This window comes from Aspergillus pseudotamarii (assembly GCF_009193445.1).
Source record: "Aspergillus pseudotamarii strain CBS 117625 unplaced genomic scaffold BDV38scaffold_67, whole genome shotgun sequence".
NCBI classification, from domain to species: domain Eukaryota; kingdom Fungi; phylum Ascomycota; class Eurotiomycetes; order Eurotiales; family Aspergillaceae; genus Aspergillus; species Aspergillus pseudotamarii.
Window position 1 is genome coordinate 170,875 of NW_022475081.1, and position 26,817 is coordinate 197,691.

General features: G+C 48.7%; 7 protein-coding genes across 7 annotated transcripts; 1 reads left to right on the plus strand and 6 right to left on the minus strand.

Annotated features, from left to right (window-relative positions):
- Window positions 1-511: 511 nt before the first annotated feature.
- BDV38DRAFT_258440 (nucleoporin family protein) lies at window positions 512-7,956 on the minus strand. Its single transcript, XM_032055729.1, has 4 exons — window positions 7,437-7,956; window positions 2,949-6,760; window positions 896-2,800; window positions 512-825 (listed from the first exon to the last, which is right to left on the minus strand). Exons 1-4 carry the CDS (start codon window positions 7,525-7,527, stop codon window positions 712-714), a joined length of 5,922 nt encoding a protein of 1,973 aa, XP_031909484.1. The 5' UTR covers window positions 7,528-7,956; the 3' UTR covers window positions 512-711.
- A 321-nt stretch (window positions 7,957-8,277) lies between these two features.
- On the minus strand, window positions 8,278-10,221 carry BDV38DRAFT_296121 (pyridoxal phosphate-dependent transferase; the record flags this gene model as incomplete). The annotated part of the gene is made up of 5 exons (XM_032062861.1): window positions 8,278-8,892; window positions 8,952-9,290; window positions 9,345-9,962; window positions 9,997-10,091; window positions 10,156-10,221. The coding sequence occupies 5 exons, from the start codon at window positions 10,219-10,221 to the stop codon at window positions 8,355-8,357; spliced, it is 1,656 nt and encodes a 551-aa protein (XP_031909485.1). The 3' UTR covers window positions 8,278-8,354.
- Window positions 10,222-10,742: 521 nt separating this feature from the next.
- On the minus strand, window positions 10,743-13,835 carry BDV38DRAFT_258454 (acetate--CoA ligase). Its single transcript, XM_032055730.1, has 6 exons — window positions 13,609-13,835; window positions 13,382-13,529; window positions 12,067-13,311; window positions 11,731-11,991; window positions 11,551-11,680; window positions 10,743-11,493 (listed from the first exon to the last, which is right to left on the minus strand). Exons 2-6 carry the CDS (start codon window positions 13,418-13,420, stop codon window positions 11,156-11,158), a joined length of 2,013 nt encoding a protein of 670 aa, XP_031909486.1. The 5' UTR covers window positions 13,421-13,529; window positions 13,609-13,835; the 3' UTR covers window positions 10,743-11,155.
- A 2,142-nt stretch (window positions 13,836-15,977) lies between these two features.
- BDV38DRAFT_258456 (uncharacterized protein) lies at window positions 15,978-16,968 on the minus strand. Its single transcript, XM_032055731.1, has one exon. It carries the CDS (start codon window positions 16,488-16,490, stop codon window positions 16,302-16,304), a length of 189 nt encoding a protein of 62 aa, XP_031909487.1. The 5' UTR covers window positions 16,491-16,968; the 3' UTR covers window positions 15,978-16,301.
- On the minus strand, window positions 16,958-18,768 carry BDV38DRAFT_258457 (uncharacterized protein). Its single transcript, XM_032055732.1, has 2 exons — window positions 18,463-18,768; window positions 16,958-18,384 (listed from the first exon to the last, which is right to left on the minus strand). Exons 1-2 carry the CDS (start codon window positions 18,596-18,598, stop codon window positions 17,624-17,626), a joined length of 897 nt encoding a protein of 298 aa, XP_031909488.1. The 5' UTR covers window positions 18,599-18,768; the 3' UTR covers window positions 16,958-17,623.
- Window positions 18,769-20,219: 1,451 nt separating this feature from the next.
- BDV38DRAFT_286886 (C2 domain protein) lies at window positions 20,220-24,145 on the plus strand (the record flags this gene model as incomplete). Its single annotated transcript, XM_032060764.1, has 5 exons — window positions 20,220-20,537; window positions 20,605-20,640; window positions 20,713-21,087; window positions 21,145-22,629; window positions 22,691-24,145. 5 exons carry the CDS (start codon window positions 20,220-20,222, stop codon window positions 24,143-24,145), a joined length of 3,669 nt encoding a protein of 1,222 aa, XP_031909489.1.
- A 602-nt stretch (window positions 24,146-24,747) lies between these two features.
- BDV38DRAFT_258461 (uncharacterized protein) lies at window positions 24,748-26,785 on the minus strand. Its single transcript, XM_032055733.1, has one exon. It carries the CDS (start codon window positions 26,318-26,320, stop codon window positions 25,109-25,111), a length of 1,212 nt encoding a protein of 403 aa, XP_031909490.1. The 5' UTR covers window positions 26,321-26,785; the 3' UTR covers window positions 24,748-25,108.
- Window positions 26,786-26,817: the final 32 nt, after the last annotated feature.

The window sequence follows — 26,817 nt, forward strand, 5'->3', positions numbered from 1 at the left end:
TGGGTCGTGTATCTTTTACCCAACGAAATCGCGTACTCATCATACAACTAGAATAAAACATAGGTTGCATATATTGTCAATATACCCAATAGTTCTAAGGCACTTTGCAAATCATAAACGGCCCTACTGGTGGAGCTGGAATGTCTATAATATACGAATTAAGCAACTTCTTTCAGACCTCCAGACTTTAAGAGGTGTCACTAGTGTGCTTTGATTTATAGGCCGCCTTCTCAGTAGTAGGGTTAGGCTTGGTTGAGTTTTGGTATAGGTTCTTAGGGCAATGTAATTGACGTTGTTTGGTGCTAGATAAAAGGAGGGTATACATGAACGGAATTTCTTTCGTAGAGGGAGGTACTTCGTTTTCTGTGGGTTCCGGTGGTAATTAGTCTTTAGGGGTATACCAACTACTCTTGTCTTTAAGATACGTGGGATAATAATATACAAGGGCTAGGCGAGATAGAGGGTCATGGAATGGTCAAACTGGTAGAGAAAAATTAAGAGTAATGTAGAGTAGTTTGGAGACTTATTAGATGCATTTCACATACTAACACACTATCGTAAAGTACCTAAGCTAACACAGAAATCATGAAGCACCATGAAAGGGCTGCAGAATGCGGAATCCAAGGATTATAATCGGGGAAGAATTTACACTAAGTTACAGGGATGACACCAAAGAAACGTAGCAAGAACAAAAAACAGAAGAAAAGACGCTTAATAGGCACCCGCCATGATGATACCGTAATACCGTCGACTCATTTCAGCGGTCTGCATGATTCGCGCATCGCCCGTCAAAGGCAAACTGAGCACACTCGAGAACTCGACCACCTACCAAAAGATCATGAGTTAGTATATCTTTAGAAGGCGTTGAGCGAGAAGCACAGATATGTAAACTCACCTTGCTATCTTCGTGTGCCGTCCAGCTGGCAATTGCCCGGCTCATTTCCTTAAAAGCTACACGCTCCTCCAATCCCTCGACGCCCGATCCTTGACTAATCTGATTGCCCATCGCAACCAGCGCATTCACCAAGCGATTCAGCCTAGTGGCATCCCGCTTGCTGCTCTTTGCTGTTGCTAAGCGCAGGAAATCCTCGTATACACCGCCGCCACTGGTCCATCCTCTGACCTTGCGCTCGGGGGCCTCGCCGAAGCCCGACACCAACTTCTCCAACGTTGCATAGTCACGTTCGATAACGGCGGTTGGTCCAACAATGCGGCAGAACGTGGCATGCGCATCGTCCCAATTATTACCACGGACGAGGCAGTCCACCTCGCGGGCAGCGTCTCCGGTATCCCGAGCGTAAAGTGCCTTGGCAACCCAGATCCACCCTTCGGGAATCTGCAGGTCTGTAGTAAGGTAGTGCCAGGTAGTATCTGGGGCTCCTTCAGGAGTGGCTGGGTCGGGCAGCCGCGAAGCGAATCTCGCTAGGGTCTCTTTCACGGCACGCTCACGATCTTCAGATCGTGAAAGGTGGAGTAAGACAAATAAAGTCTGGTCGAGCTGGTCACTACGGCTGAGCTCCCAGGCATAGTCGTATACCATTTGATCCACGTGGAAAGTATCAATCTGAAAGCCGTCATGTTGACCGACAGCAGTGGCAAGGAGCTGATACAGCTGGAAGGAGAGTCGGTTCGACAGTTTATCTCCGCTCACGGACTCCGGGAGCAGAGCAGCAGGGAATTCCATTACCGGAATATCCTTAGCTGCTCCAAGAGTCATCGAGTAGAGCTTAAGCAGAACCCACAAAGGCGACTCCTGACCAAGTGTATCGGATGCTGAATGCGATAATTCCCGGGCACTCTCCTGACGGAATGGGTGTGGGAAAGCGGGCTCGTTGCCGGTCCCAAGATCGTTGAGAAATTTCGAAACCGCGGCCTCAATAGGTTCATCATCAGTGACTCCGTACCACAGACGAAGACCAAATGCTTGGATCCAATCAAGTCCAAATCGTTCGGTGAGAGTAAACGTAGAAGCACGATCCTCCAGTGCGCCGCCTGATTTACCTTCACTGCGGAGGGCGTTGCCTGCCAGAAGTTCGTACAGGGCTCGAATAGGCTCGGTCATTTCTGAATAAACGTTATGCTGCTGCCACATCTCAATTTGTTTCGCCATGTCTGCACGGCTGGTAGGGTCTCGACCAATTTGCGCGATAAGAGTAGCTAGGTGAAGATTTTGACTGGCAATCAAGACATTGCAGGCCTCCTCAACCCGATGCGAACAAAGTAAGTAGATAGCCTGTTCCTCGGCCGAACTGGCCTTGCCCAGAGTATGTGCGTGCTTTTCTCGGACAATACCTTCCCACAGTCGACTTAGACGATCCTTCTTGATACGGTGAATGAACCTTGACCGAAGCTGGGGTGGAACGCCGGCAGAAATGTCATCTTCGATTTCGTCATTGAACAGAATGTTAACCAACTGCCACAGTAATCGCTCTTGGTCAGAATCCGCCAAGCTGGAGGACGTCTGTGCGAATTGCTGGAAATCAGCCTTGGTCAATCGAGCGAGAGGAACATCATCAACGTGGCTTATGGTAGTTTGCTTCTTTTGCGCATCGAGCATTACATTCGACTCTGGAGACTCGTTAGAAGCCAGCAGAGTGATGTCCCTCTCCTCGCTAGTGATAGAAAACCTTTGCTCCCAACGGCCATCCGCGGAATGGATGTCCCCCATTCCGTTCTTAACACATATTATAGAATCCGCTGGGCCCCACCGCGGCTTGAAAGAGTGGTGGAAAGCAAGGTCGTCCTGGCTCAGTTCATTAGCGTCGCCAGCGAATGTCTTCGGCTTTTTGTTATACGGCCACTGGGATGGAGATTTCAGGTTAGTCTACTTTTTTCGAAAGATCTCCACTTTGGCTCATTTGGCATAGTGTAACACCGGTTCGGCAAGGTACGAACGATTAAAAACCAACGGAGGGAAGATAAAAAAAAAGGGGGGGGGGGGGTCGAACCTCAAAGCCTCGAGGCTGCGTATTGCGTGCCTTCGAAGGAGATTGTGTCTGCTGCTTCCGCGGTTGTTGAAACAAGGAGTTCATCAAATCGATACTAGTTGCAAACCCTTTTTGTCGAGTGTCTGCAACAGGCTCTTGGGTGTCATCATCGTGGAGAGCCCTGTCCGTGAAGGCATTTGCCTGGATTTCACGCAGTGCGTCGCGGTCCTGCTTCCTGGGACTAATGGTTCGTTGGAGCTGCGCAGCCCAGTCACCGCTAAGATCAAGACGAGCCTTGGGTGGTGTACTCCATGGTTTTAAGGATGGCTGTGTGTTTTCGTTTAAGCTGACGATGCTTTTGGTATCATCGCGCTCCACGGTATGATGAAGTGAGGGAAAGGTGCCCGCCATGTCCATTTCCTCGTCCTCATCTAATTCAACTTCTGATTCGCCAGAATGCTGGCTTTCAGTGACATCGTCACCTTCTTGCTCAGTAGTTGAACCCGTGGAGCCTTCCCCTAAAAAAGACTCCTCATCTTCGCCGGAGTTCGAGTGTTCATCTTCCATTGTTACCATGGCTTGGTTGCCAAACGACCCTGGGACTAATTTACGCTTTTTGAAATCGAACGTGTCATCGTCAACACCAGCCACCGAACCGAGAAAAGAATCATCTGTCGAGAAGGTGGACATCTGCTCCGAGGCCACAGTATTATCGAGATTGGTGGGAGTATGAGCCTTCGGAGTCGGTGTGTCAGGAGCAGCACTCAAAGTGCTTTGGTTGAGGCTCTCACCTTCATCATCATCATCGCTATCATAGTCAAGGCCATATGTAGTATAATGAGGCACCTTGAAAACCCATGTTCCCGTTTCCGTTTCGTAATCGATAAATTCGGTGTTGTGTACCTTCCTCAGGCGATCGACGTGTTTTTCAAAAAGAGGCCCGCTGGTAAGAGGTGATGGGGACTTCTTGTCTCTCCCTCGCGGCCAGGAATTTTCAATTCGAAGGATAGATGGGACGTTCAGCCCTTTGCCCCTAGGAGGTTTGATTGCTTCATCTGGATACACTGTAATTTTCCGCACGCCGATGTCAACAAGACCGCCGAAGATTTGATCCAGATCAATGTTCGTCAAGTCAACGGGTTCATCAAATGTCACTTGACCACAACGCTGACGGCCGACGGTGAAGCCTACAACATGCTTGAGCTGGTCACGGCCCATCTTGTTTAGTTCAGCCCGGGTTGGCTTCATCCAATACTCGCCAGGTTGTGGATCGCCGCTGGGGACGAAAGCCAACCGTGATTGACCATCCGTAACTGCGGTCTGCTCAGAGTCTTCCGGGACAGCCGGAAGATCCTTGTCACGGACAGATTCCATCTCGGGCTGAGTGCCATTTTCTTTAATTCCATTGAGCCCGTTGACGGTGTTGCTCTTGCGAATTGAGCGAAGGAAACCGAGCTCTTCTGGTGTGGGCTCGGAGGGTTGAGACTGTACCGGCACAATCTCACCTCCTGTGGTAGCATCCGAGGTAGATTCAAAGCTAACCTTCTTCTTAGCTTTATCCGTGGGTTGAGCAGAATCCTCGCAATTCGTAATCGCAGCGGCAGGTGTACTGGCAGGTCGTGAGAATAGATCGTTCCGCAAGCTGCGGTCAATAGTAAGGCGCTTCAGGTTACCGCTGGACAAACGAGAGGAGCCAGAGGAAAGAGCTCCTGGAGACAACACACTGTCAGTCTCAGGGTCAAAGGTTTTGCGAAGGTTGCTCGTAGAAAAGCTCTTGCTGAAGCTAGCGCGCCCAAGACCACCGTTGACACTTCCACGCAAGCTGCCACCCAGAAGACTATTGCCGAGCCCGCCAGGAGTACCAGTAGAGCTGGAAGGCGATCCATAAGTCGAATAAGAGAACCCGTACCCTTGACGTTTTGGCGGTGTAACGAGACGGTTAGCAGCGTTGGGTGTAATCTTGTAAACTGGCAATGGGGTGCGTTGTTTTTGCTTGATAGATGAAGCAAGCGGCGTCGCCAATGGACCAGGGCTAGGAGCACTTGGAGCGGGCAGACCAGAGAAGATGGACTGGTTCCCGTATGGGTTTGGGTCCAGGAGGGAGGCCTGCAGACTGCCAGGCACCGGCTGCTGAGGTTGCTGCTGTTGAGCTTGTGTTTGCTGCGTGTTACCGAAGAGGCTGGATGTACCCATTCCGAGACCCCCAGTCTGCGGCTGCTGCTGGTTTTGTGTGTTACCAAAAAGCGAGGAGCCCGTGTTCTGAGTGGTTGTAGCACCGCCTCCAAACAGGGAACCGCCGGTGCCAGTGCTCCCACCGAAAAGACTAGGCTTCTGCTGTTGCTGGTTTTGTGTATTGAACAGGCCACCAGTTCCGGTCTGCTGATTCTGAGTATTGCCAAAGCCTCCGAATGTGTTCGTCGCGGTTGGTGTACCAGTGGTGCCAGACCCGAAGAGGCTACTCTTTTGGCCTTGCTGCTGAGTTCCACCGCCGAATAAAGATCCAGTTCCGGGTTGCTGGTTCCCACCTCCAAACAAGGAAGTGCCAGTCGATGGCTGCTGGTTATTCTGGCCAAAGAGAGAAGAGCTCCCCGTAGGAGCAGCGCCACCTCCGAACAGGCTAGGTGTCGAAGACTGTTGCTGTTGGTTGTTTTGCCCGAAACCGCCGAACAGCCCTTTGTTCTGAGTCTGAGTCTGGTTCTGTTGGTTCTGTTGGCCAAACCCGCCAAATGCGCTTCCCCCAGTAGTCTGCTGCTGCTGCTGACCGCCGCCAAACGGGGACGAGGTAGCAGCAGTACCACCAAACGGCGTAGACGTACTGGTGTTCTGCTGTCCAAAGCCACCAAAGCCTGCCCCAGTAGACGCACCGCCTCCGCCAAACAAAGACTTGTTTTGTTGTTGCTGCTGGTTATTAGTGGTGTTGTTGCCAAAGAGACCACCAGTTCCACCAGTTCCACCAGTTCCAAAGCCAGCTCCGGTGTTGGCTGTATTGCCAAAGCCGCCGGAAGTCGCGGTGGCCCCGCCGAATAAGCTGGATTGTGACGTTCCCGTTGAGGTGGCCCCTCCTCCAAATAGAGAGGTCGCCGGTTTATTGGACCCAAACAAAGGGTTGCTAGAGGTGGAGCCAAATCCACCAGTGGTTTGGGTCTGTGTCTGGCCGAAGGCAGGGGCGCTGGTGCCACCGAAAGGGGAAGACGTGCTTCCAAACCCAGTCGACTGCTGCTGTTGACCAAAACCGCTTCCGCCGAATGCTGATGTACCAAAAGCACCGGCCTGTCCGCTCCCATTCCCAAATCTTCGGCCTTGTTGGTAGTCACCCAGACGTAGCTCCTCAAATGAGTATTTGTTGTATGGTTGCATGAAGGAAATGCTTTGATAATGGTTGGTCACACTCGTGTTACCATCCTTTTCGGTGAAAGGGCTAAATGGCGTGCTACCAGTACCATCTGAGGGAGGAACGGCCTGCTGGAATGCAGTTCCACTTCCACTACCAAAACCAGCAGTGCCGCTTCCAAAGCCGCCACTTGTGCCAAAGCCACCTGTTGTACCAGTTGAACTGCCAAAGCCGGTGCCAGTGCCAGTACCAGTGCCAGTGGCAGTCTTGTTGCCAAAGAGGCCTCCGCCGGTGGTGTTATTCGAGCTTCCGAAGCCTCCAGTGTTTCCGGTTGAACCGAAACCACCAAAACCACCACTGGGAGTAGTAGTTGTTGCTGTTGTAGCTCCTGCGCCGCCTCCAAAGAGACTTCCACCGGTTGAAGTCCCAGTCCCAAAGCCGCCAGTCCGGTTTTGGCTACCAAAAAGTGAGTTTGACTGGTTCTGCGTGCCCGCTCCAAATCCTAAGTAAATAAAAAAGTCAGTTGCACTGCCGGGGCTTGCGTTAAAAACAATATATGAAAAGATTCATTGAAATATATATGAAAGAAAGCTCGTCCTTGGACACAGATCCCCGATGGCCAGAGAGGAGGTTTTGTTCACTTGTTCGTTTCCCTCACTACATCAGAGGTACCGGACTAACGCGCATTCACCAGCAAGTCGTGGTGATGTTGGATGCCAAGTTTCCATGAATGGCAAAAGGCCAGAGTTCCGTCCACGAGGCGAGCAGGGAAGAGAAAGGATCGCCAAGCTCATGAAGACATCGTCATTGGACACGTACCTCCTCCGGAACCAAAGCTACTGGAAGTATTCCCAAACAGGCCACCACCTGATGTGTTACCGCCACCAAATGGGGACGATGTAGATCCAAAGCCTAGATGACGGGGGAAGATGCTGTCAGAGACTGTAATCAAGCTGCGATCCCTTCTCTTGCGGCACCAACTGTGTTGCCCAGAGCCGAAAACATCCGCGGAGTGTTGGTATGTCGAGAGTCAAGCGGAACCATCGCGGGTCGACGTCAGGAGCACCAGTGCGGACCGATTGTAGAACCAGTAGAAATCCCAAGAAGGTTGAAAGGTAAAAAGTCACAGGTCCAAGGCAGAGAAAAAAAAGCAGCGACATGATGGTTTATAAACCTACCTCCTCCAGAACTCGTTCCACCGAAGCCAGAGCCAGCTCCAAATCCGGAGCTCTGGTTGTTTTGACCAAATCCTCCGAATCCGAAAGACATGATGTTTGGTATGGGTTGATGCTTATAGGTTCATTCGTTCGAAGTTGTCCGGAGACTAAAAACTTGTCAAGATTTGTGCGAAGGGTGATTAACAAGCTTGTATCAACAAATAACAGCAGGCGATATGCTCTGCTACGGTGCGCTTTCACAAAATAGACACAAACGTGTGTTGCTCAGAGAAGCAGCTCGACGCGCTGAAAGAGAGAAAGCAAAGAAAATCTGTTTTGATTTCTCGAAAAACAAAAAGGACCCACACCGGCTTAAGACGGGTATTCACCGTCTCAGGTAGGATGTGCACAAGTCCTCGATTGCAAATATCGAAATCAAGAGAAAGGAAGATGGAGGGGTGGGAGAAAAGAAGAGTGGACAAACGCGACGGTGAAGGGAAAAGAGCTGTGAAGACAGGATGGGCGAGGGAGAAGGTAGTTGTAAAGTTACCGTTGCCTCCTTCGCTTACGGCAGCAGGACCTCGGAATTGTCACTGATACCGCCTGTTCACCGGTCAACTTGAGGCTAACGCTGGTAATCTTGGTATGGTATTGTCATATATATCATGTGGTCACGTGCGGCTGATGGCCTTGCCTTTCTTTTACTTATCCTTGAAAAGTCCACTGTAGATAATGTCGCCGCATTCAGTTAATGTGCTGATATACATATACTAACGGAGGGTGCGATCTACAGTTAGTGTTTTATCTGAAAATATTAGGGCGTCTATGCTCATGGTATCAATCAAAAAAGCATGGAAAGCACTTATTTCCTGCTATAGTTGAATCAAGCCTGATCTCCCAAGTCTACACTGCATCTATCCTAGGAGTAATACTACAACTTCAGTAATCTGTCGTAGCTGCCGTCAACGCATCCTGGATTCTCGCGGTCAGATCCTCTTCTTTCTCTAGCCCAACACTGATTCGGACCATATGTCTGTCGATTCCACCCTCGGATTCTGCCCAGTCCTGCTCCCGAAAGTGTGCCAGCAGGCTGTATGGAATCGCCAGAGAGAAGTTGGTCCCGACGCTAGGTCCTTTACAAATGTCCAGCACGTCATAGAAACGAATAGCAGTCTCGGGTTTGCGGAAGACGATGCTAAGCAAATATCCGTAGCCACCATCCTTACGCCGCACATGATCGTAGAATTGCCGTGAGGGTACTAAACTAGGATAGTACAATTGGGCCACCGAAGAATGTTTCGCGAGTAAATTGGCGATGGTCAGGGCATTGGCACTGCATTGCTGGACTCGCTCTTCAAAGTCGGAGGCATTCTGAGCCATAATCATTGCTTCGAGAGGGAAATATGTATCCTCGTAAAGAGCTGTGAGAGCTGAATAAATCGTGGTATAGTGGGACGACTGGGGATTTACAACGACGCTGCAATACAGCTTCGTTAGAAAATGGCTCGGATCGTCTCAGCAGTACAGGACGCTCACCTTCCCCCCATCACATTACACATGCCGCTGAAGATCTTCGTCAAGCTGGTCATAATCACATCGACGTAGGGTAGAACATCGATGTTGACGAAAGTGCCGAGCGTGTCATCGACCGCTACAATGAAATTATACTGTGCAGCCAGGGCATGAATTCGCGGCAGATCAGGAGTCCGCAGTTGTGGATTGGAGGGGACCTCGCAAAACAAAACTTGGATGCGACGACCGGCAGCAAGGGAGGATTCCAACTCATCCAGTTCTTGTTTACTTCCAGCGCTGAGCAGAGTAGATCGTTTGTAATCACTCTCTTTGACACAGAGCGGAGTTTCAGCGTATGGCCATCTAAAACTATCATCAGCTCTGGGACCATCGAAGAAGAGAACCTGTTTGACGTACCCGTAGATCACCGCCTCAGAGAGTTCCACAGAATGAGGTACCAAGGCCCTGGCCACTGCCGCAATGGCACACATTCCCTTAGGGTAGAGAAAGACATCGTGGCTGCTGACACGACGATAGCCCGGCTGGTCGGAACTGACCAAACGTGCAATCAAGCTCCGGATAGATTCCTTTTCGGCCGCAGCCGAGTTGACCCATTGTAGATCCCACGTGGAATGATCCCTGCAGGGGGCCGAAGTTTCAAAGACAGTGTCCTTTGCGTAAGAACCCATCGAGGGAAGCGCTCTGAGGCAATGCTCTGCATGACGACCGGCGATTCCGTCGCCAAACACTTTCCAGAAATGCATGGCGGTGGAGACACATGCCTGTGGAAACAGGACGACAAAGAAAGTGGCCCATCGCAGGACTTCCTCGTCCACTGGTTGGTGTGGTTGAAATTTGACGGTGTGACATGTTTCGTTGGGATGTTCAGCTGATAGTCGGGCTGTACACCTGGCGGCGGCATCGGCCGAGGGAAAGATCAGACAGCTCAAATCCTTGGGGGTGCGCAATCGAGCACATACGGCATCCATCAATTTGTGTACGGATGGATGCATGCCAAACCTATCCCGATTGAGCCTAGAATGCAAGGTATCAGGAACGCGTAGCTAACCGTGGATAGCAGGTATGCATTGAGTCCAACAGCCATTGCTCTCGACGGCCCCAAGCAGCGACCGACTCCCATGTCGGCAGAGACACGCTTACAGACTATTGTTCTCCCTAGTCAGTACTGCCCATGAGAGCATTGAACCAATATCGAGTTTGCACTCACATGCTTCTCGTTGGGTGGGTTGGGCTCTCCTACTGGGAGCATGTGCGGCGAGATAGACCTCATCATTTTGAAATAGGACAAAGGCGATGGTAGTAAGGAGTTGAAAAGGTTTTAGATTCAAAGAAATCATCCTAGTGCTAGGGCTGGATGTCCGTCCATTTATAAGGACAGGTTCATGCAGATCGTGCAAAAAGAACAAAAATATGACGAGAGAATATCTTGTACGGAGTAGCGGTCACCATATTGGACATTGAAGACGAGTCAGATGCAACATCCATTCGCTAATCCAGCAAGTGCTTGTCACCCTCACGCATCCATGATGCCCACCAAGCTTAGTCCAATTTCAAGTTGACAAATGGAATGGCCGGGTGTTATTGGCGGGGACAAGATCTGAGAAGAATGCTTGACCTCCACTGGCCCACTGCGTCTTCAGCTGCAAGGTTGAGAAACAAAAAAACCTACCTTACCTCTGTAGTTAGCACTAGAAGTGATTTCCCCCTTTTATTTTTGGTTTTCTTATTTTAGTTCTTGTTCTTTTCTTCGTTTTCTCCTTTTTTTTAAAAAAAAAAATAACAATAATAATGTTGTCAGCCATCAATCAGCTACTAGTAGTAGGGAAGCTAAAGAGCATGTAAAGTAACCGCGTGCGTTTCGTTCGGAAACCTACTATTATAAGTAGAAGTGGGTTCTATCATTTTAGCGGAATAAAAGAAAATGGAGGATATATATATTGAGAAATTGGAACATGATACACATATCAAACAGAATAATATCGCTTCTTCAAGTGACAGAACACGGGAATCACATAGTAAAGCCAGAGCGAAACGCGCACATGAGAATAGTTCTGCCTTTCACAAACACTGCCCCAGTTCAGCGCAAAGGAATTAAGAACATCATGTCATACTATCGCTGTTTTCAATCTTTTTTATTTTATTTTATTTTTTTTTGGGGGGGGGTGGGGGTGTTTGTATTTCTTTTCATAAGTCATGTCGTCGTCCATCTATTTGCCCCGGGCAGTATGAACGGTTTCAATGATCCTGTCGACCACCGAGGGATCAGACAGGGTAGAAGTATCACCCAAACTGTCCTCCTCGCCGCTCAGGATCTTCCGCAGGATACGCCGCATGATCTTACCGCTGCGAGTCTTGGGGAGGTCATCAACGACAAAGACGGCCTTGGGAGCGGCGAATGGCCCAATCGACTTGCGAACCTGCATAACAAGGTCTTTACGGACCTGCTCATTCGTCTCATTGCCCTCCTTCAGAGCCACAAATGCATTGACCGCTTGGCCAGTGAGTTCGTCAGCAATACCGACCACGGCGGCTTCAGCAACCATATCTGTCATGGAATGTCAGCGTCAATGGCCTCTGGCTTCGTCTTCTTTTTACTACTTACGGTGTTCAAGCAGAGCAGCTTCAATCTCAGCAGTGGACAGCCGGTGACCGGATACGTTGACTACGTCGTCAACACGGCCGCGGATCCAGTAGTATCCATCGTGATCACGACCGGCGCCATCTCCAGTGAACTACCACCAGTTAGCCACAATCTTTCAGAATTACTCGAGTATTTCCGTACGTAGTAGCCCTTGTAGACATTCAGATAGGTATCCATGTAACGCTTGTGAGCACCCCACACAGTGCGGGCCATGCTAGGCCAGGGCTGCTTGAAGGCAAGCACACCTTCCACGTCATTGCCCGAGATCTCCTCTCCGGAGACAGGGTCAATGATGGCAGGCTCAATACCGAAGAAGGGCAACGAGGCACTACCGGGTTTCGTAGGGGTAATTCCACCCAAAGGTGTGATGACGTTCGAGCCAGTTTCGGTCTGCCAGTAGGTCTAATAACAGCAAAAAATGGTCAGTACTGCGCCCTAGAAAGAGAGTCAAGACAATAAAACAATCGGATTTCATACATCGCAGATGTGTGCCTCTTCCTTTCCGACTTTCTCGAAGTACCATTTCCAAACCTCTGCAGCAATAGGCTCACCGACGGAGCCTAGGACACGCAGATGAGCCATCTTGTGGTGAATGTGCTCGTCTCCAGCGCGCTTCAACAACCGCAGTGCTGTAGGGGCGACGTAGAACTGAGTAACCTGGTGCTTCTCAATGACATCCCAGTAGCGAGAAAAGTTGGGGTACGCTGGGGTACTCTCAAAGACGACGGTGGAACATCCCAGGAGCAAAGGAGCATACACAACATAGGTATGACCAGTGATCCAACCGACGTCACCACCGCATAAAAAGCGATCGTCGTCATGGATATCAAAGACGTACTTTCCGGTCATCGCGGCACCCAGGAGATATCCAGCGGTGGTATGCATAACACCCTTGGGCTTTCCAGTCGAACCAGAGGTATACAGCAAAAACAGAGGGTCTTCGGAGCTCATGGACTCAGGGGGGAAGTAATTGGGGTACTTCTCCACCTCCTCGTGCCACCAGACATCACGACCTTGGGTCCAGGGGACCTCAGTACCGGTGCGCTTGTAGACCAGCACGCTTGTAACGTCAGGGCACTGCTTCAAAGCCTCGTCGACAATACGCTTGGTGCCAATCACCTTGCCGCCTCGCTTGCCCTCGTCGGTGGTAATGACCACTTTAGATCCGGCATCGATAACACGGTCACGGAGCGAGTCTGACGAGAATCCTGCAAACACCACGGAGTGGATGGCACCAATGCGGGAACAGGCCAGGAAGGCTACAATGGCCTCCGGAATCATAGGAAGATAGATGGCCACAGTATCACCCTTCCTAACACCTTGCTGTTTAAGCACCCAGGCAACTCGAGATACTTCACGAAGCAGCTCTCCATAGGTAATATTACGGCCCTCATTTGGCTCATCAGCATCGTAGATGATCGCAACCTTGTCGGGGTTCTTGAGTGCATGACGGTCCACGCAGTTGAAGGCCGCGTTTAAGCGACCTTCCACAAACCAGGCACTGTCACCGTTCTCCAGAGAGCCAGTGTGGGTAGTTTGGAAGTCTTTGTCGAAGGAAAGGAGTTCACGAGCCATGCGGGCCCAGAAGGTCTCAGGGCTGCGAATTGATTCGTCATAGAGCTTCTTATATTCATCCAGGTCTTTCAAGTGAGTGCCAGTCGGGTGCTTCTCATAGAAAGCCTTGGGGACATGGAAGGTATCGACCTCGTGGGCTTCCAGCACCTGAAATGATGCGATTAGCCAGCCGTCAGACTGTATAGTATCTGGGGTTTGTTTTTTGTTTTTTTCATACCACAGAGGGCTTAGGGGGCATCACGTTGCCGTCGGCCATGATTCGTTGGCGCGTAAAGAGAGATGCTTGAACTAGATGAGAAACAGCGAGACGGTGACAGTCTTAGAGAGGGAAAAAAAACAAAAGGTAAATAGAAAAGAGAGCGGTTCTTATTCCGGAGGGGAAGAGGTCAGCATGAGCGTGACAATCAGTATGAAGTGGCGGCGGCAAGGACTATTTGAACTCACTGTCCAAAACGAATTAATTACGGTGGTATCTGATCGGGATAGTTAGAGAGGTGGGTATAATACGAAGAACCCCTCCAAGGTAAGGTAGTAGTGTAGAGGAAGAGGGAAGGAGCAGTTTGAAAACGGAAAAGAAGAAAGGATGAAAAGAGAAATGGGCTTATGGGGACTTTGTCTCAGGCCGGGGGAGGGAGAGAAGCGTTATTTAATTGAATCCAACACACAAACTAAATAAATGGACCAACAAACAATGTTGAGGTCCCGCAGTCCGGCAGTCCGGTGGAGGTTTCTCGGTCACCTTATATCTCTAGTCCGCCAACAACCATTCATCCTTCCGCGCGACCGGTGCTTCTGGCTTTACCGGCAGTTCAATCGTTTACTGTCTTTTAGAGAGCGTAGGGAAAATCATGAGCCTTGCTATTCCTCTTGGTTGTCCTCTTTCCCCGCCTTATGGAATACAGTGTACACTGTACGCTCACGTTCATATCCATCCACCTGTTATAGGTACCTTTTTCTACTGAACCTAGATAAAATATGAAATACGTTTATGGAAGGAAGGTTGAATTCAATTACAGTCATTTTCCTTTAGCTATACTAATTAAGACTGAAACCTATGGGAATTATTAATTATTATTATTTTGAACCCTGCACTTTTTAGTATTAGAGGGGAGGTGGTGGTGGTGGTGGTTGTTTTTTTTTTTTTTTTTTCTTCCCTCCCCCTCCAATAACAGCATCCACCTTTTACCTACTAGTAGTACTACTACTACTCCAGAGTACGTACTAGGTACCGTAGGTACCAAAGTACAAGTACAGTCTAAAACCTACCACTCGCATTGGTCCGAACGCGGCAAGTCGAAAATGGTTAGACTCGGCCATGCGGGGCTCACAGAGGGCCTGACAGCTTCTCTTTCCGTTGCTCCGGGGAAAGGAATCTCAAGGATCCGTCAGCATTTTATCGAAAATGGTTCATCCTTGGGTATTCAGAAGTTAAGGGTCAATATCCTCCGTCCATTACTACTCCGTACTAACTACTTTATTACTGAACCCGCTCTCCGTTGTGACTCCCTTGATTACCGTTTTGTTTTTTGGTAGTACATACAGTGCCCTGGGTCTATGCTCCCACCACCATGGGGCCAGACCAATGATTAATAGATCTAGAGTTGTTCAAGTGTTACCCAGAGAGTCAGTGTGCGATGCAGCCCCAGCGGATCGGATTTTCCACATGTTTGGTTATTGGTTGGGACAGTACGGAGTATCACAAGAGCAGGTGCCGAGCCATCGAAGTGGAGGGGTAATCTCGTAACTTCTCATCATCTGCGGGGTGGAAAACTTTAAGGTGCACTGTGTATGTACGTATGTATGTATGTATGTATGTATATATCTCGTACTACTAACGGACAGACAGTAGAATAATCAAACAAGAACACTGCACCAATGATTCTATTGAAAACCGTGATGATTCAATGCCGTTTGCGGAAACTAATCATAGTATCAATCATGGATGGATTATGGATGGATCCTGGATAGTACCTCATTCGGTAGGGAATATCTCGACCAGTGTGCCTGGATCTGCCGTGGGCGAGATTAAAATTGATCATAATACATGGTAATAAGTTGAAACAAGGGACAGTATTGGGCGGTCATAGCAAGGGTCGAAAATTAAGAGTCCGACGAGCCATGACCATTACTTACCGAAGGGAGTAAAAGCGCCAGCTGATGACAGCCCAACTTTTACCACAACTGACAGGTGAAAATTATCTCATCCCGCCGAAACAGGGTTACACTCTGTAAATCAATTGGTTTGATTACTTCATCCATACCTAAGCTAGGTTATATTATGCTCATCGCTCAGAGTTTATTGAGGTAGATAATGACATCTTTGTTGGACAACTTGTCCCCGTCCCATTGGGCACCGTCCTAACTTGCCTAAGAGGGTAAATCACGGTTCATCGCTCTTTTCTGATCATCACGGAATCGATTCCAAGCTTCGACTAAGTAGAAAATGTGACTGAAATACTTCTCCACGACTGTGGGGAGATTTTGTGGGTAGGCCATATTGCTCATGAGAAGAAGACTGTGGTCCTTACGGCCACCTATCAAGATCGTCATAATGAAGGGAGGGGCAATGTGGAGAGAGGGTCGGCAACGCGAACATCATAGAGTCTACCATCTCCGGAGTACGGAGTACATACTCCATAGAATGATCAACGCTCGGCTTCCCTGCCTGGGTTTCCAGGCACTGAATCGCCTGTACCGAGACGGCTACACGGAAGCCCGGACATCTTTGTTAACCGTGACGAACACCGAGGTTATGGTTACTCGCCTCATAAACATGTTTATAAGGTTATCTTCCCTTCATCCTGTTCCTATTCCGACTGCGTACTTTGCTCTTCCACGTCCACACACTACGTCGGGAAAACGGATAATCACCTGTTCTGCGCCGCCTCAGGCACGCTTCCTACTAGGTCCTGATTTAGCGGTGGTTAGCGGCTACTGATGATCATCTAACTCGTCAAAACTCACACCAGCTTATTTCTTAGTTGACTCCGGTACAGACTTTCGAACCCACTCCCTCCTTACCACTTGCACTTGCACTAGCCTATAGGCATGTACTCTTCGTTCCTCCGTCTGTGTTCAAATAGAGGCCTCCCCTCCTTGCTCATACTACGTGGGTACTACCTACTACTACGTCGGACCTACCATCCATTGTCACAGCTTAGGGTACGGAGCTCACTCCGGAGGCTACATTGGTCATCGCAATCCACAGTGACTGCAACTTTAGTGTAACATAGTGCAGTCTCGTCAAATCTCGACTGACTGGACTTGCTTAAAACAGCAAGGTTCGGTTGACTTCTTGTGCCGCACCCGGTGGGCCTGATTATCATTCCACCGCTAGTCTACTCCGTAGTGCGCGAACCACTATGAGTGTGGGCTTGGTTTGACTTGACGGCTTATCTGCGGACCAATGATCATCACAACTTATTAGGATGGACATACCGGTACCCCTGTTCTTCCCAGTATCGATTTCACACTAATAGATGGCGCGTTTGATACCCTTGTTGGGATTCTCGCGTTGCTTAGTTACAGTCGCCTCGGAACATCCGGGCTCTGAACATCAGTCTCTGTGGCCTGTCTTGATACTGGAGCAACATCCCGCTACGCCAGTAATCCATACTCCGGAGTACCCAAATTATCAGCTATTTACGACATGAATTGGGATACTATCTGGAGTCAGGTGGCGCAGAGACCTTTTGTTACAATGCATACTATATTTGAACCTTATTATAGTACCCTATAACCCTTCCTATTACAAGATTACAGAAAATGATGATTCTAGACACGGCTAAACAAACAACCTCGTGCATGGCACTATCTATGTTGAGGTATGTATACGTCACCCCGACGCCAGCTTGAGGACTACGGATAGTCCACCAAGGTACGGAGTATAACGGTACTTATCCAATCGCAATTCCGTATTTTATCTATAGTATACAGTCTGCCGGTAACAAAGGGTGGATAAGTAAAGGCGTCACCTGGTTTAGGCATATTCGCAATTGATATATCTGTCGTCAGTACGGAGTATCTAGATTTAGACATAATGTGACACCCAGCTGCTGCAGTTTGTGCGATCTTAAATCATATATAACAGAGAAAGACTATGCGGGGCCTTTTTTTGAATAACTTGATCTTGCTTGTTCCGCAAGATATTGACAGGTAATTCTAGGATGACCTGGTAATGGCGGCGCCATGGTTGGAGGGAGACCAGGAGTCTGTTTTACAAATAATCAGTCATATACAACGGAATGTAATAGATAGAAGTGAGTGCGAAGTATATTGTACGGTGGTACCAATAATGACAAGTAGTGATTAACACATTCAAACTATAAAACAGGAGGTCATAGCTTCAGTTGCCGTTGCTTTTCATATGAATACCATCACAGCTTACAATGCAAGATCCGAAGAGAAAAGAACAAAAAATAGATGTAACGTGCATAACGACCAACAACATCAATCATGCTTAATAGGCCGTCCACTCACGGCTCCACCAAGCGCCCATCCCCAGTAAGAACACAACAAGGCTACCGTCGCGGACTATGTCCTGGAAGAGCTGAAGCCAGAGCATTATTCCGGCAGCCGTCCCGGTCCGGCCCTTGCTCATTAACCTCGCGCCAGTCAACACAACTTCCCCCGTTGTAAAGTAAAGGAATGGGTTCTGTGCAGTGGCAGGGGGTGGTGGCTGGCTACCGTAGGTAGAAACTGACGTTCCAATGAGCATGAGCAAGTAAATCCCGACAGCGACCGCAAACAGTACATGCAGAGCTTTCCATGTCCGGACTTCCTTCTTCTCCTCATCAGTCGGTTTGTGAGTTGCAGCTCCAAGAAGATCCGCGACAAATGGAGGGAGTCCGAGGGCAGACACGAGTTCGGCTGATGATGGACCGCCAGCAGCTCCACCAGGAGCTCCACCAGGAGCCTGATCTTGCCCATTCATTCCTGCCATCAAGGTATTGAGCATTTGCATGGTGGGATCCTCTTCCTGAGGACCCTGCTCAGATGATGATGGTCCACCTTGGCGGAGAAGGGCGCGGAATAACTCCTGTTGTGCTTGTAGGTTTTCGGGAGACTGGGGTTCGGGGTTCGACGTTGGTTGGGCTGGTGCTGATGCTGGTGCCGGTGCTGGTTGCGATTGAGGCTTTTCTGTCTCCGGTGTGGAAGAAACTTGCGCAGGAGGCTGGGGAGATGGCGATGGCGATGGCGATGGCGATGTCTCTTCACGCACTGCAGAATTGAAGTTAGCTTCGCTCTTTGACCTCAAGACCGGCGTGGTGAGTGTAACAGACAAAAGGGAGTCCATACTACTTGCGGGTGTGCGTCCGCTGAGACTAGTAATCTTATCCAAACGCGCTGCACCACCCTCTTTGATTTTAGCTTCACGACGCTCGCGTCGGAGACGAGCTGCTCGCTGAGCTGGCGACTCTTCTGCTGAAGACATTCTCGGGGAATTTGTGAATTAGCTCTTTTAATCGACTTCGAGTAGGATTCGGTGCGTATTATAAAGTTCAATTACTGTATTGATAGGTATGTAGTATGTGCACGATACGCTAGTACCAGCTAGTGAGTTGGCACAGCCTTATAGATAACGACCTGTTGAGTAGGATGTTGTTGGTCCTTCGACCACATGAAAGTGATTGATGTCAGGTAATATAAGTCTTGGCGCTTGTTGAGCGATTCCTTTTCTTATTCGCTATGCGTGAAATTGTGGGGCATTTTGGATTAGTAAGGCTGCGAAAGGCTTCTAACCTGTTTTGGAATATACTGGCAATTTCCTGGGTAGTACGGAGTAGCTACTACCTAGTTAGTGCTACGTAGTAGGTACTACTACTAGGTGAGTATATGGAGAAGTGGTTTCCTGCCTAGGGCATTGATTCAATTGGTGATACGTGTTGAAGCATTGAGAAGGATTCGGCTTCCTTCGTATGAATCATCGCCTAGTGCTAAGGTAATTCTACAGCCGTCGACAGTCCAATATCAGATTCATAGTCTATAGATAGCTTTTAACACAATATATAATCCTGTAAGATCCATACAAACAGAGAAGCTTTATGGGAATGTCCTTGTATCTATAACACTATTGTAACGAACAAAGTTTTATTTACCTTGTTTACCCGTCTATGTCTCTATATATTATATACATTGCCTGGGAATTTGTTTACCAATTGTATAGTATCGTTGTGTCGACCATTTCAGGAATGTACTCAGTAAAACTACGTACACGCAATCTTTATAATTTTGAATGGCTGATCTTCCAACCCACAATGAAAATACAAATATAAACAGTAGCAGTGTGACATCATCACTCAAGGATCGTCCCATGCTATCGATAGCCTTGCGACCAGTCGGGATGATACCATTTCACAGAGTAATTTCTGGAAGAAATCGAGCCACAACCGTTCAATCTGAAGTGGCCTGGACACATTCATGATGAGTCGCCTCATATTATTTTAATACAGAGAAAGAAAAGCTTAGCGGAACGAGGATACTAACAGCTATTGGCGATATCAGCCATCTTCAATGGGCCAATTCATCATGTATGCCAAGACCATCTCGGCCTTGATCAGAGACGGTCCTAATCAGTGACATCCACATGGTATCCCGAATCCTAAAGCAAAGTTAGTATTAGTCCTGTGTATATCTTGGTGTCTTCAGTCTGTTTCTACCTTCTAGTGCGACTCTTATTTCTTGTTAGTGGACCGTCCATACACCTTCTTAACTCCACCGGACATTGGCTGACGTCTGGGGTTCCTCCACAATGACGTAGTTCTTCCTACGGTAGGGCTGGACGATGCCATTACTTCACCAGAGCTGCTGTTCCTCTCACGCAAGACACGGACTAGAACCTACTCATTGCTTTCAAACACCCTCTCATCTTCAATTCCGTTTAACTCAATTCTTTCTGCCCCCCCTTGTTCTCCGTCCAATGCAGGACTCAGAGCGTCCAAATTTAGCATAAGAGTTCGGGCCGCTGTTTGACTTGCATGGTTTCTCAGTTTCCTTCTTTTTTCGTCTATCCATAGCTTCTATTGAGAGAAGCCTTGTTAAGGCTTATCTTCAGCATGGGACCCCACACTACCGGGGTTGATTCTCCCAAACACCACCGGGTAGGAGAACATTATGGTACACACAACCCGGTACCCACTATCCAAAAGTTCCTAGAGCACTTGGAAAAAGACAAGCAGGACCGTAAGGCCCACGAGGAGGTTGTCACCGCGAGGGAAAAGGAGGAAGATGCCCGCGGAGAGGCGAAGCCTCATAAACCGCGGAAGAGACCTGGCAAAGGCAAAACTCGTATGGTTACAGACCCGACAACTGGTCGCGACATAGAGGTTGAAGATCAGGATGCGGATTCGATGGAAGTTGTGAAGAATCCCAAGGTATGTATTCCATGATACTATGTCCTTACTCGTTTGGTAACCATTTCAATTGTTAATCTGGCTGTAGTTGGTAGTCCCCAATGCCAATCTTGGAAAGCCAACGGTTAGTATCCCAACACGGTATAACTCTCTTATGGCTAGCCCAAACTGACAGTTCATGCAAAAAAAAATGAAGGATGTTAGGACCTCCCCAAGCCAGAGCCTCAAGGATTACAAAGAGAATCAGGATATAACGGCACCTCCGGACCCCATCGCAGAGGGTACTACTTCCGACGTCCCCCTCCACGGAGAAATCACGAATGTTCTCTTTCATCCAACCCCGTCCATTTCCTACAAGCCTATGTATGACAAACTAGAGAAAAGAGGGACTGGGCTCTGCATAGGGATCGTATTTGGAACCCTCTTTGTGGGCCGGATGTTTGGTGGTTCACTTTGGGCTCTCCTCCCTTTGGCTGCCTGCATTGCAAGTGGTGTGTGGCTGTGGGTACAAGAAGTTATTCGGAGTGGCCGAGAGATGGAATGGAGCAGTGAGCAACTGCGAGGGCAAATGGTAGGTCAAATTTCTGCCTTCGTCTGATCTTACAATTGCTGATATTTCATCCTCTAGGCTATTGCTAATCTCCTGCCTGAATCTGTCGAGTGGATGAATTCATTTCTTGGAGTCATTTGGGGCCTGATTAACCCGGACATGCTGTCGCCTGTTGCCGATACGATCGAGGATATTATGCAGGCGTCCGCTCCTAGCGTAGTTGAGAACGTTCGCATTGCCGAAATTGACCAAGGGAACAATCCTTTGCGGATACTAAGTTTGCGAGCCCTTCCGGACGAGCATGTACAGCACATTAAGGACAATGTTCGTGAAGAGAATCTCAAGAATAAAGACCCTCAAGAAGCCGCCGCCATGGAGGAGGGTGGCAGTTATTATAATATAGAAGCCTCCTTTGCTTACCATGCAAAGCCGACCGGTCAAACCGCTTCCTCCAAAGCACGTAACATGCATATGCAGTTGGTCTTTTATCTGGGCATCAGAGGCCTTTTCGGAGTTCCTTTCCCAGTTTTTGTGGAGTTGATTGAGATGGTTGGCACTGTCCGGATCAGATTTCAGTTGATGCCCGAAGCACCCTTTATGAAGGACATGACATTCAGTCTTGTGGGAATCCCTCACATCAGAGCCGGATGTATGCCGATGTTCAAAGCTGGCGTCAATATCTTGAACCTCCCTCTCATCTCGAATTTCGTCAACTATGCCATTGGTACAGCATGTGGTCTCTTTGCAGCTCCCAAATCGATGACAATGGACCTCAGTATGATACTCAAAGGCGACGATATCATCAAGGAGACTCAAGCATTGGGTATCATGTGGGTTCGTATTCACCGTGCAACTGGGCTGAGCAAGCAAGATAGGCGTGGCAGCTATGGTGGTGGTAGCGATCCATACATAAATCTTTCTTTCTCGAAGTACGGCAAGCCTATGTATTGCACAAGGGTGATTACAGACGACCTGAATCCAGTTTGGGAAGAAACTGCAGCACTACTTGTGAATCCGGAACTTATCAGCGCCAACGAGAATCTAAGTGTTGAGCTATGGGATTCAGATCGCAACACGGCAGATGACATCGTTGGTAAGGTTGAGTTGCCGATCCGTGAGATGATCCAGCATCCAGCGCGGATGTATCCCCAAGTATCTAAGCTGCAGGGTCTCAACGAGGGGAGCGAGATGCCCGGTGAGCTACACTGGGAAGTCGGCTTCTTCGGAAAACCGAAACTGAGGCCAGAGCTAAGGACAGACGGCAAAAAGAAAGACCTACCCGAGAACCTCAGGGACAATCCTCAATTCCAAGATGATAAGGGAGTCGTCACCAATGAAGAGGAGGATGCTATCACTCACACGCCGCCGGACCCGCTCTGGCCCAGTGGCATTCTTAGTATTGTGGTACATCAAATTGTGAACCTGCAACTTGCAAATATCAAGGGAAGCCGGTATCGAAAAGGAAGAGAATATGAACCAGCGAAGCCGTATGGAGAAAATACGGAAGAACAAGGAGGAGACCTGCCAACCAGCTATTGCAAGATTATATTAAATGATCAGCTGGTAATCTCTGATCCCACCAATTTTACTTAAGAACAACTGAAGCTAATGGTGAATTATGCAGGTCTATCGTACGCGGCCGAAAGCTGTCAGCTCAAAGCCCATATTTAATGCCGGCACGGAGCGATTTGTTCGAGACTGGCGTTCAGCCATCGTTACCGTGACTGTTAGGGACCAACGCTACCGAGAGCATGATCCAATTCTGGGAGTGGTACCTCTAAAGCTATCAGAAATCCTCCAAACGAGCTCGCAGGTTACCCGATGGTACCCTCTAGATGGCGGCATTGGATATGGACGAATTCGCGTCTCACTACTCTTGCGGCATGTTGAAACTCGGCTACCTCCAAACATGCTTGGATGGGATGTCGGTACGTTCGAGTTCGCCTCGGATAAGATCATCGCAAAGAACTTCAGCCATCGAGCCAAGATTAAGCTACGGACGGGTGGCAGTAGCGGCAAGATCCCACGATACGTGGCTTCAATCGAAGGGCAGGACACTTCTTTCAACTTGACTAACGGATCTCTCCACAAGAGTACCCGACTGCCCGTAAAGCACCGCTACAGATCTCCCGTTGTATTTGAGTTCTACTCACCAGGAAAACATGGCGCTGCAGCCTACGCAATCCTCTGGCTCCAGCACCTGGTAGACAACGAAGACACCCCCGTCGACCTACCCCTCTGGTCAACGAAGAACGGAAAACGACTCACCCAAAATTACATCACAGAAGAAAACTGGGAAGCCAAACGTGAGCCAGGACTAGAAGACCTCCAGATCATCGGTCGACTCCAGTTCACATGCCGCTTCACTCCCGGCATCGACGAGTCCCATGAACACTACGTCGTGGACAACCACTCCCGTGAGACCTACGAAACATGGGAAGCGTGCATCGCCGAAGGCGTACGGCCCCGAAGCATCTCTCTTGAAGTCCCAGAAGAAACGGAACAATTGCATGAAAAATCACTAGTCGACGGCCGCGATGTCCTGAAGCACGCTGACCCCAAAGAACGCCGCCAATGGATCGACAAACAAGGACAAGATTGGAGTGGCGCATTCGGCAACGACCCCAGCGCATTCATGAATCACGACGGACACAAGGTCGCCGAACCCGGCCGCGACAAGCCACCGTACTCCGCTGATGGCCATTCCGTGGAGGCTGTACACCCCGAAGAAGAAGAAGAGGAAGACGACGGCTCCTCCAACTCCTCATCTAGCAGGACCGAGACCTCCACAGAGCAAAGACTCTCTACTCTGAATGGCTCTCAGCTATCCTCTACAGAAACTCCACCCTCCACCACCGAAGATAGTCTCGCTAGCTCAAGTAAAGGGAATAAGCACACGAAAAAGGCCAATCGACGCAGTGAGCAACGACAACAGCGCGGCCTGATGCAATGGAAACCGGCTCGTAATGCGGTCTTCGCACGTGATGAGGCAAAGTATGCGCTGCGGAAAGTGAGGAAGAGATTCACTGGCAACCTGACTGGCCGGGAGCCCGATATTGAAACTGAGACTGGTAATTAGAGTGCGGTGTACGTGCTTACTGTATCTATATTTATCTAAATTTGATGCTTTCACGCATCATGGAATGATTTATAATAATTCTATTATCTTTAAAATACTATATTGTACAGTTTTAAAAATGGTGTATGGAGTGTATAACCTCTTTTTTAATTTGGTAGGTTTTTTTTTTTTTTTTTTTTTTTTTTGTTAGTGAGAGTTTTTTTTTGTGTTTTTTTTTTTTTTTTTTTTTTTTTTTTTTTTAATAGTTTGAGTTTGAATTGTACATTAGGGCTTGCTGACGCTGCATGATTATGATGTCACGGAGTTGGGTTGACAATGTACTTATCCGTACACTCTACATAGTAGTCTCCATGAACAGTTTACTCATTTGGCATCTTTGCGAACCGTCGTACTTTACCGCTGAAACTGTTTATTTGTCCTCAACGGCGTGCGTGTTCTTATTAATCAACAGATCGGTAGAGTCTAAATACGGAATGTGGATTTCGAGGTCCACATGTTTCTCTCTTAATACGACTTGATCGGCAGTCGTATTCGTGTCGCATGAGGAGGACCTTGAATGGAGTCAAACATGGTGCGAGGGAAGGTAGAACCGTGCACAACCGTGTCTCAAGTGTCACCGTAGATATTTATTAGAATAGTAAGGAGTAATATATAGGTATGTATATGCTGTGATGAAAAACAAAAAGTGTATATATATATGCAATGGCACCATGCCGCCAACCTCGTTGGTATCAAACAAGCAAAGGCTTTCTCATGTAACTCCCAATGTAAAGAATAATCAATCAATCATGCTCTGGAAACCTCAACCGAACTCAGCCTGATATGTATATAAACATGTGTATGTATGTATGAAGAGATGCTTGCTGAAAAGGCTCATGGTCCCATGCCTTCTATATGCATAAATCATCATAATCGGAAATCCTAAACTCATCAATGCATGCTTGGTTTCCATTTCATCGCTCGTCATTGGATTGAATTCGCGTGCGATCGTTCAGCTTCGTGAGTCATATTACTCTTGCAACCATCATTTGTGACGACCTCTAGAGCGATGGATGAACTTGGGCTGGGATTTTGCTCTGAGATACTGGACAAAGACGTAAGGTTCGAGACCCAGGATCTAGGGCTGTCATTCTCGTTGTCCGGCGATATTGTGGTGGCATTAGAGGCAGGGGATACGTTCGGTATAGTTTCTGTCGGGTTGGGTGTTGTCCGCTCTTCAGCCTGTGAAGGTTGGGCATTTCCATCCCGAATCTCTAACGGTCCCAGGGTCCATCTCCATTCGCAGCGACGTTTGGCCCGATTTTGACATGGCGTTTGTGGAGTGGAGGAGCCATCTTTGTCAATCCCGTCCATTAGAGCAACTGCCCGGATTTGTTTTTCCGCACTTAAGTGCTTCCGCTTCTTCTTTCCGAATGATTTCAAGGGGTTATTGCTCGATTTTGCCTCCACATCTTCATCCGACGTGCTCGCATCGGATGGCTCCGCACTCGTGTTCGAATCCGAATCTTCCCCGGAGCCAGCTTCGTGGGATTCAGGATTGGGCTGATTTGTGATATCGGAGTGACGCACGGTGTAGTGCACGGTTTGGATTTCCTCTTCCAGCGGCTGCCGATAGCTTACTTTTTTCTTGGCGGGGAAAAAAACACGGCGTGAGCTCGGTCCACCATTGGGCCCGATCGCGGCCACTGAGCCCCGGCGCCTGCAGGTCGGTTCTAACGGCGAGTTGCGAAGAATACTTTTGACTCCAAGAGGGAGCTGATAAGGGCTGTTTGTGGTATATGGCGACGAGGGTTTGCTGAACCGGTGATTGGATGACCTTGAGGGTGAAGCGGTGGCAGAGGATGGTACGGCGACTTCATAGGCATTCTTAAAAGTGTTGCGAACCGTGGGGGACGCTGTCGGTCCGGTAGCAAGCGAAAGAGACAATCCCGTCGAAGAAGTGCCGAATGTCAGGGGAAGTGACGTCGTTTGGAGTGTAAGTTTGGGTCTCGTAGTAGGTCGTCGGTTACTTGTCACGTTGGATGAGAGGCTACAGGACAAGTTTGAGTGTGAGACTGTCGATGGGCATGGTGAGGTCTGAGAAGTGACCGTGGGCATAGTTGTTTGCGAGGCCGTTGGACCTGCTTCGGAAGGAGGATAATGTGACGTTGGCGGTTGCATGGAGGCAAGAAGCATGGCGATGAATCCTTCAGCAATAGAGCTCAAGGTAGAAAGAGATGGGAAGAGGGTAAAAAGAAAAGAGATAGAAATAGAAGAAGAAAAGTAAGAGGATAGGGTCGATGAACAGAGAAACAAACAAGTGGTGAGTCTCAACGGCCGGACGAGGATTAGGGTGCACCCCGCACTCAATAAGAGTTGAAGTGATGTGAAAGACTGGTTCACTAGGTAATAAGAGGAAGTCTAATGCATCAGACTAAGAGAGTGATCACAGTGCAAGGTATAAGAGCCGAAGTAAGACGAGTGGCGGATCGCGCTGGAGAAAAAAAAAAAAAAAGAGGAGACGACGTGGGCGCTTGTCCAATTGTCTGGAGAGAGAGGTTCCTATTTTAGGAAGAACCGCATCGGAGGGGTTGGAACTGAATGTCGATCACCAACGGCGGGTCATGAAAAGAGAGAGCGAGAGGGAGAGAGAGTGTGTGTGTCTTTTTTTCTTTTTTTTTTTTTTTTTTTTT

Coding starts and splice junctions, on each gene's coding strand:
- BDV38DRAFT_258440 (XM_032055729.1), bottom strand. CDS start 7,527: ATGTCTTTCGGATTCGGAGGATTTGGTCAAAACAACCAGAGCTCCGGA. Junction 6,761..7,436: donor TGGAACGAGTTCTGGAGGAG/GTAGGTTTATAA, acceptor TTATTTACTTAG/GATTTGGAGCGGGCACGCAG. Junction 2,801..2,948: donor CGCAGCCTCGAGGCTTTGAG/GTTCGACCCCCC, acceptor TCTCCATCCCAG/TGGCCGTATAACAAAAAGCC.
- BDV38DRAFT_258456 (XM_032055731.1), bottom strand. CDS start 16,490: ATGATAATCAGGCCCACCGGGTGCGGCACAAGAAGTCAACCGAACCTT.
- BDV38DRAFT_258457 (XM_032055732.1), bottom strand. CDS start 18,598: ATGTCTTCAGCAGAAGAGTCGCCAGCTCAGCGAGCAGCTCGTCTCCGA. Junction 18,385..18,462: donor CGGACGCACACCCGCAAGTA/GTATGGACTCCC, acceptor TCAATTCTGCAG/TGCGTGAAGAGACATCGCCA.
- BDV38DRAFT_258461 (XM_032055733.1), bottom strand. CDS start 26,320: ATGCTTCTTGCCTCCATGCAACCGCCAACGTCACATTATCCTCCTTCC.
- BDV38DRAFT_258454 (XM_032055730.1), bottom strand. CDS start 13,420: ATGGCCGACGGCAACGTGATGCCCCCTAAGCCCTCTGTG. Junction 11,992..12,066: donor AAGAGGCACACATCTGCGAT/GTATGAAATCCG, acceptor TGCTGTTATTAG/ACCTACTGGCAGACCGAAAC. Junction 11,681..11,730: donor ATGTCTACAAGGGCTACTAC/GTACGGAAATAC, acceptor AACTGGTGGTAG/TTCACTGGAGATGGCGCCGG.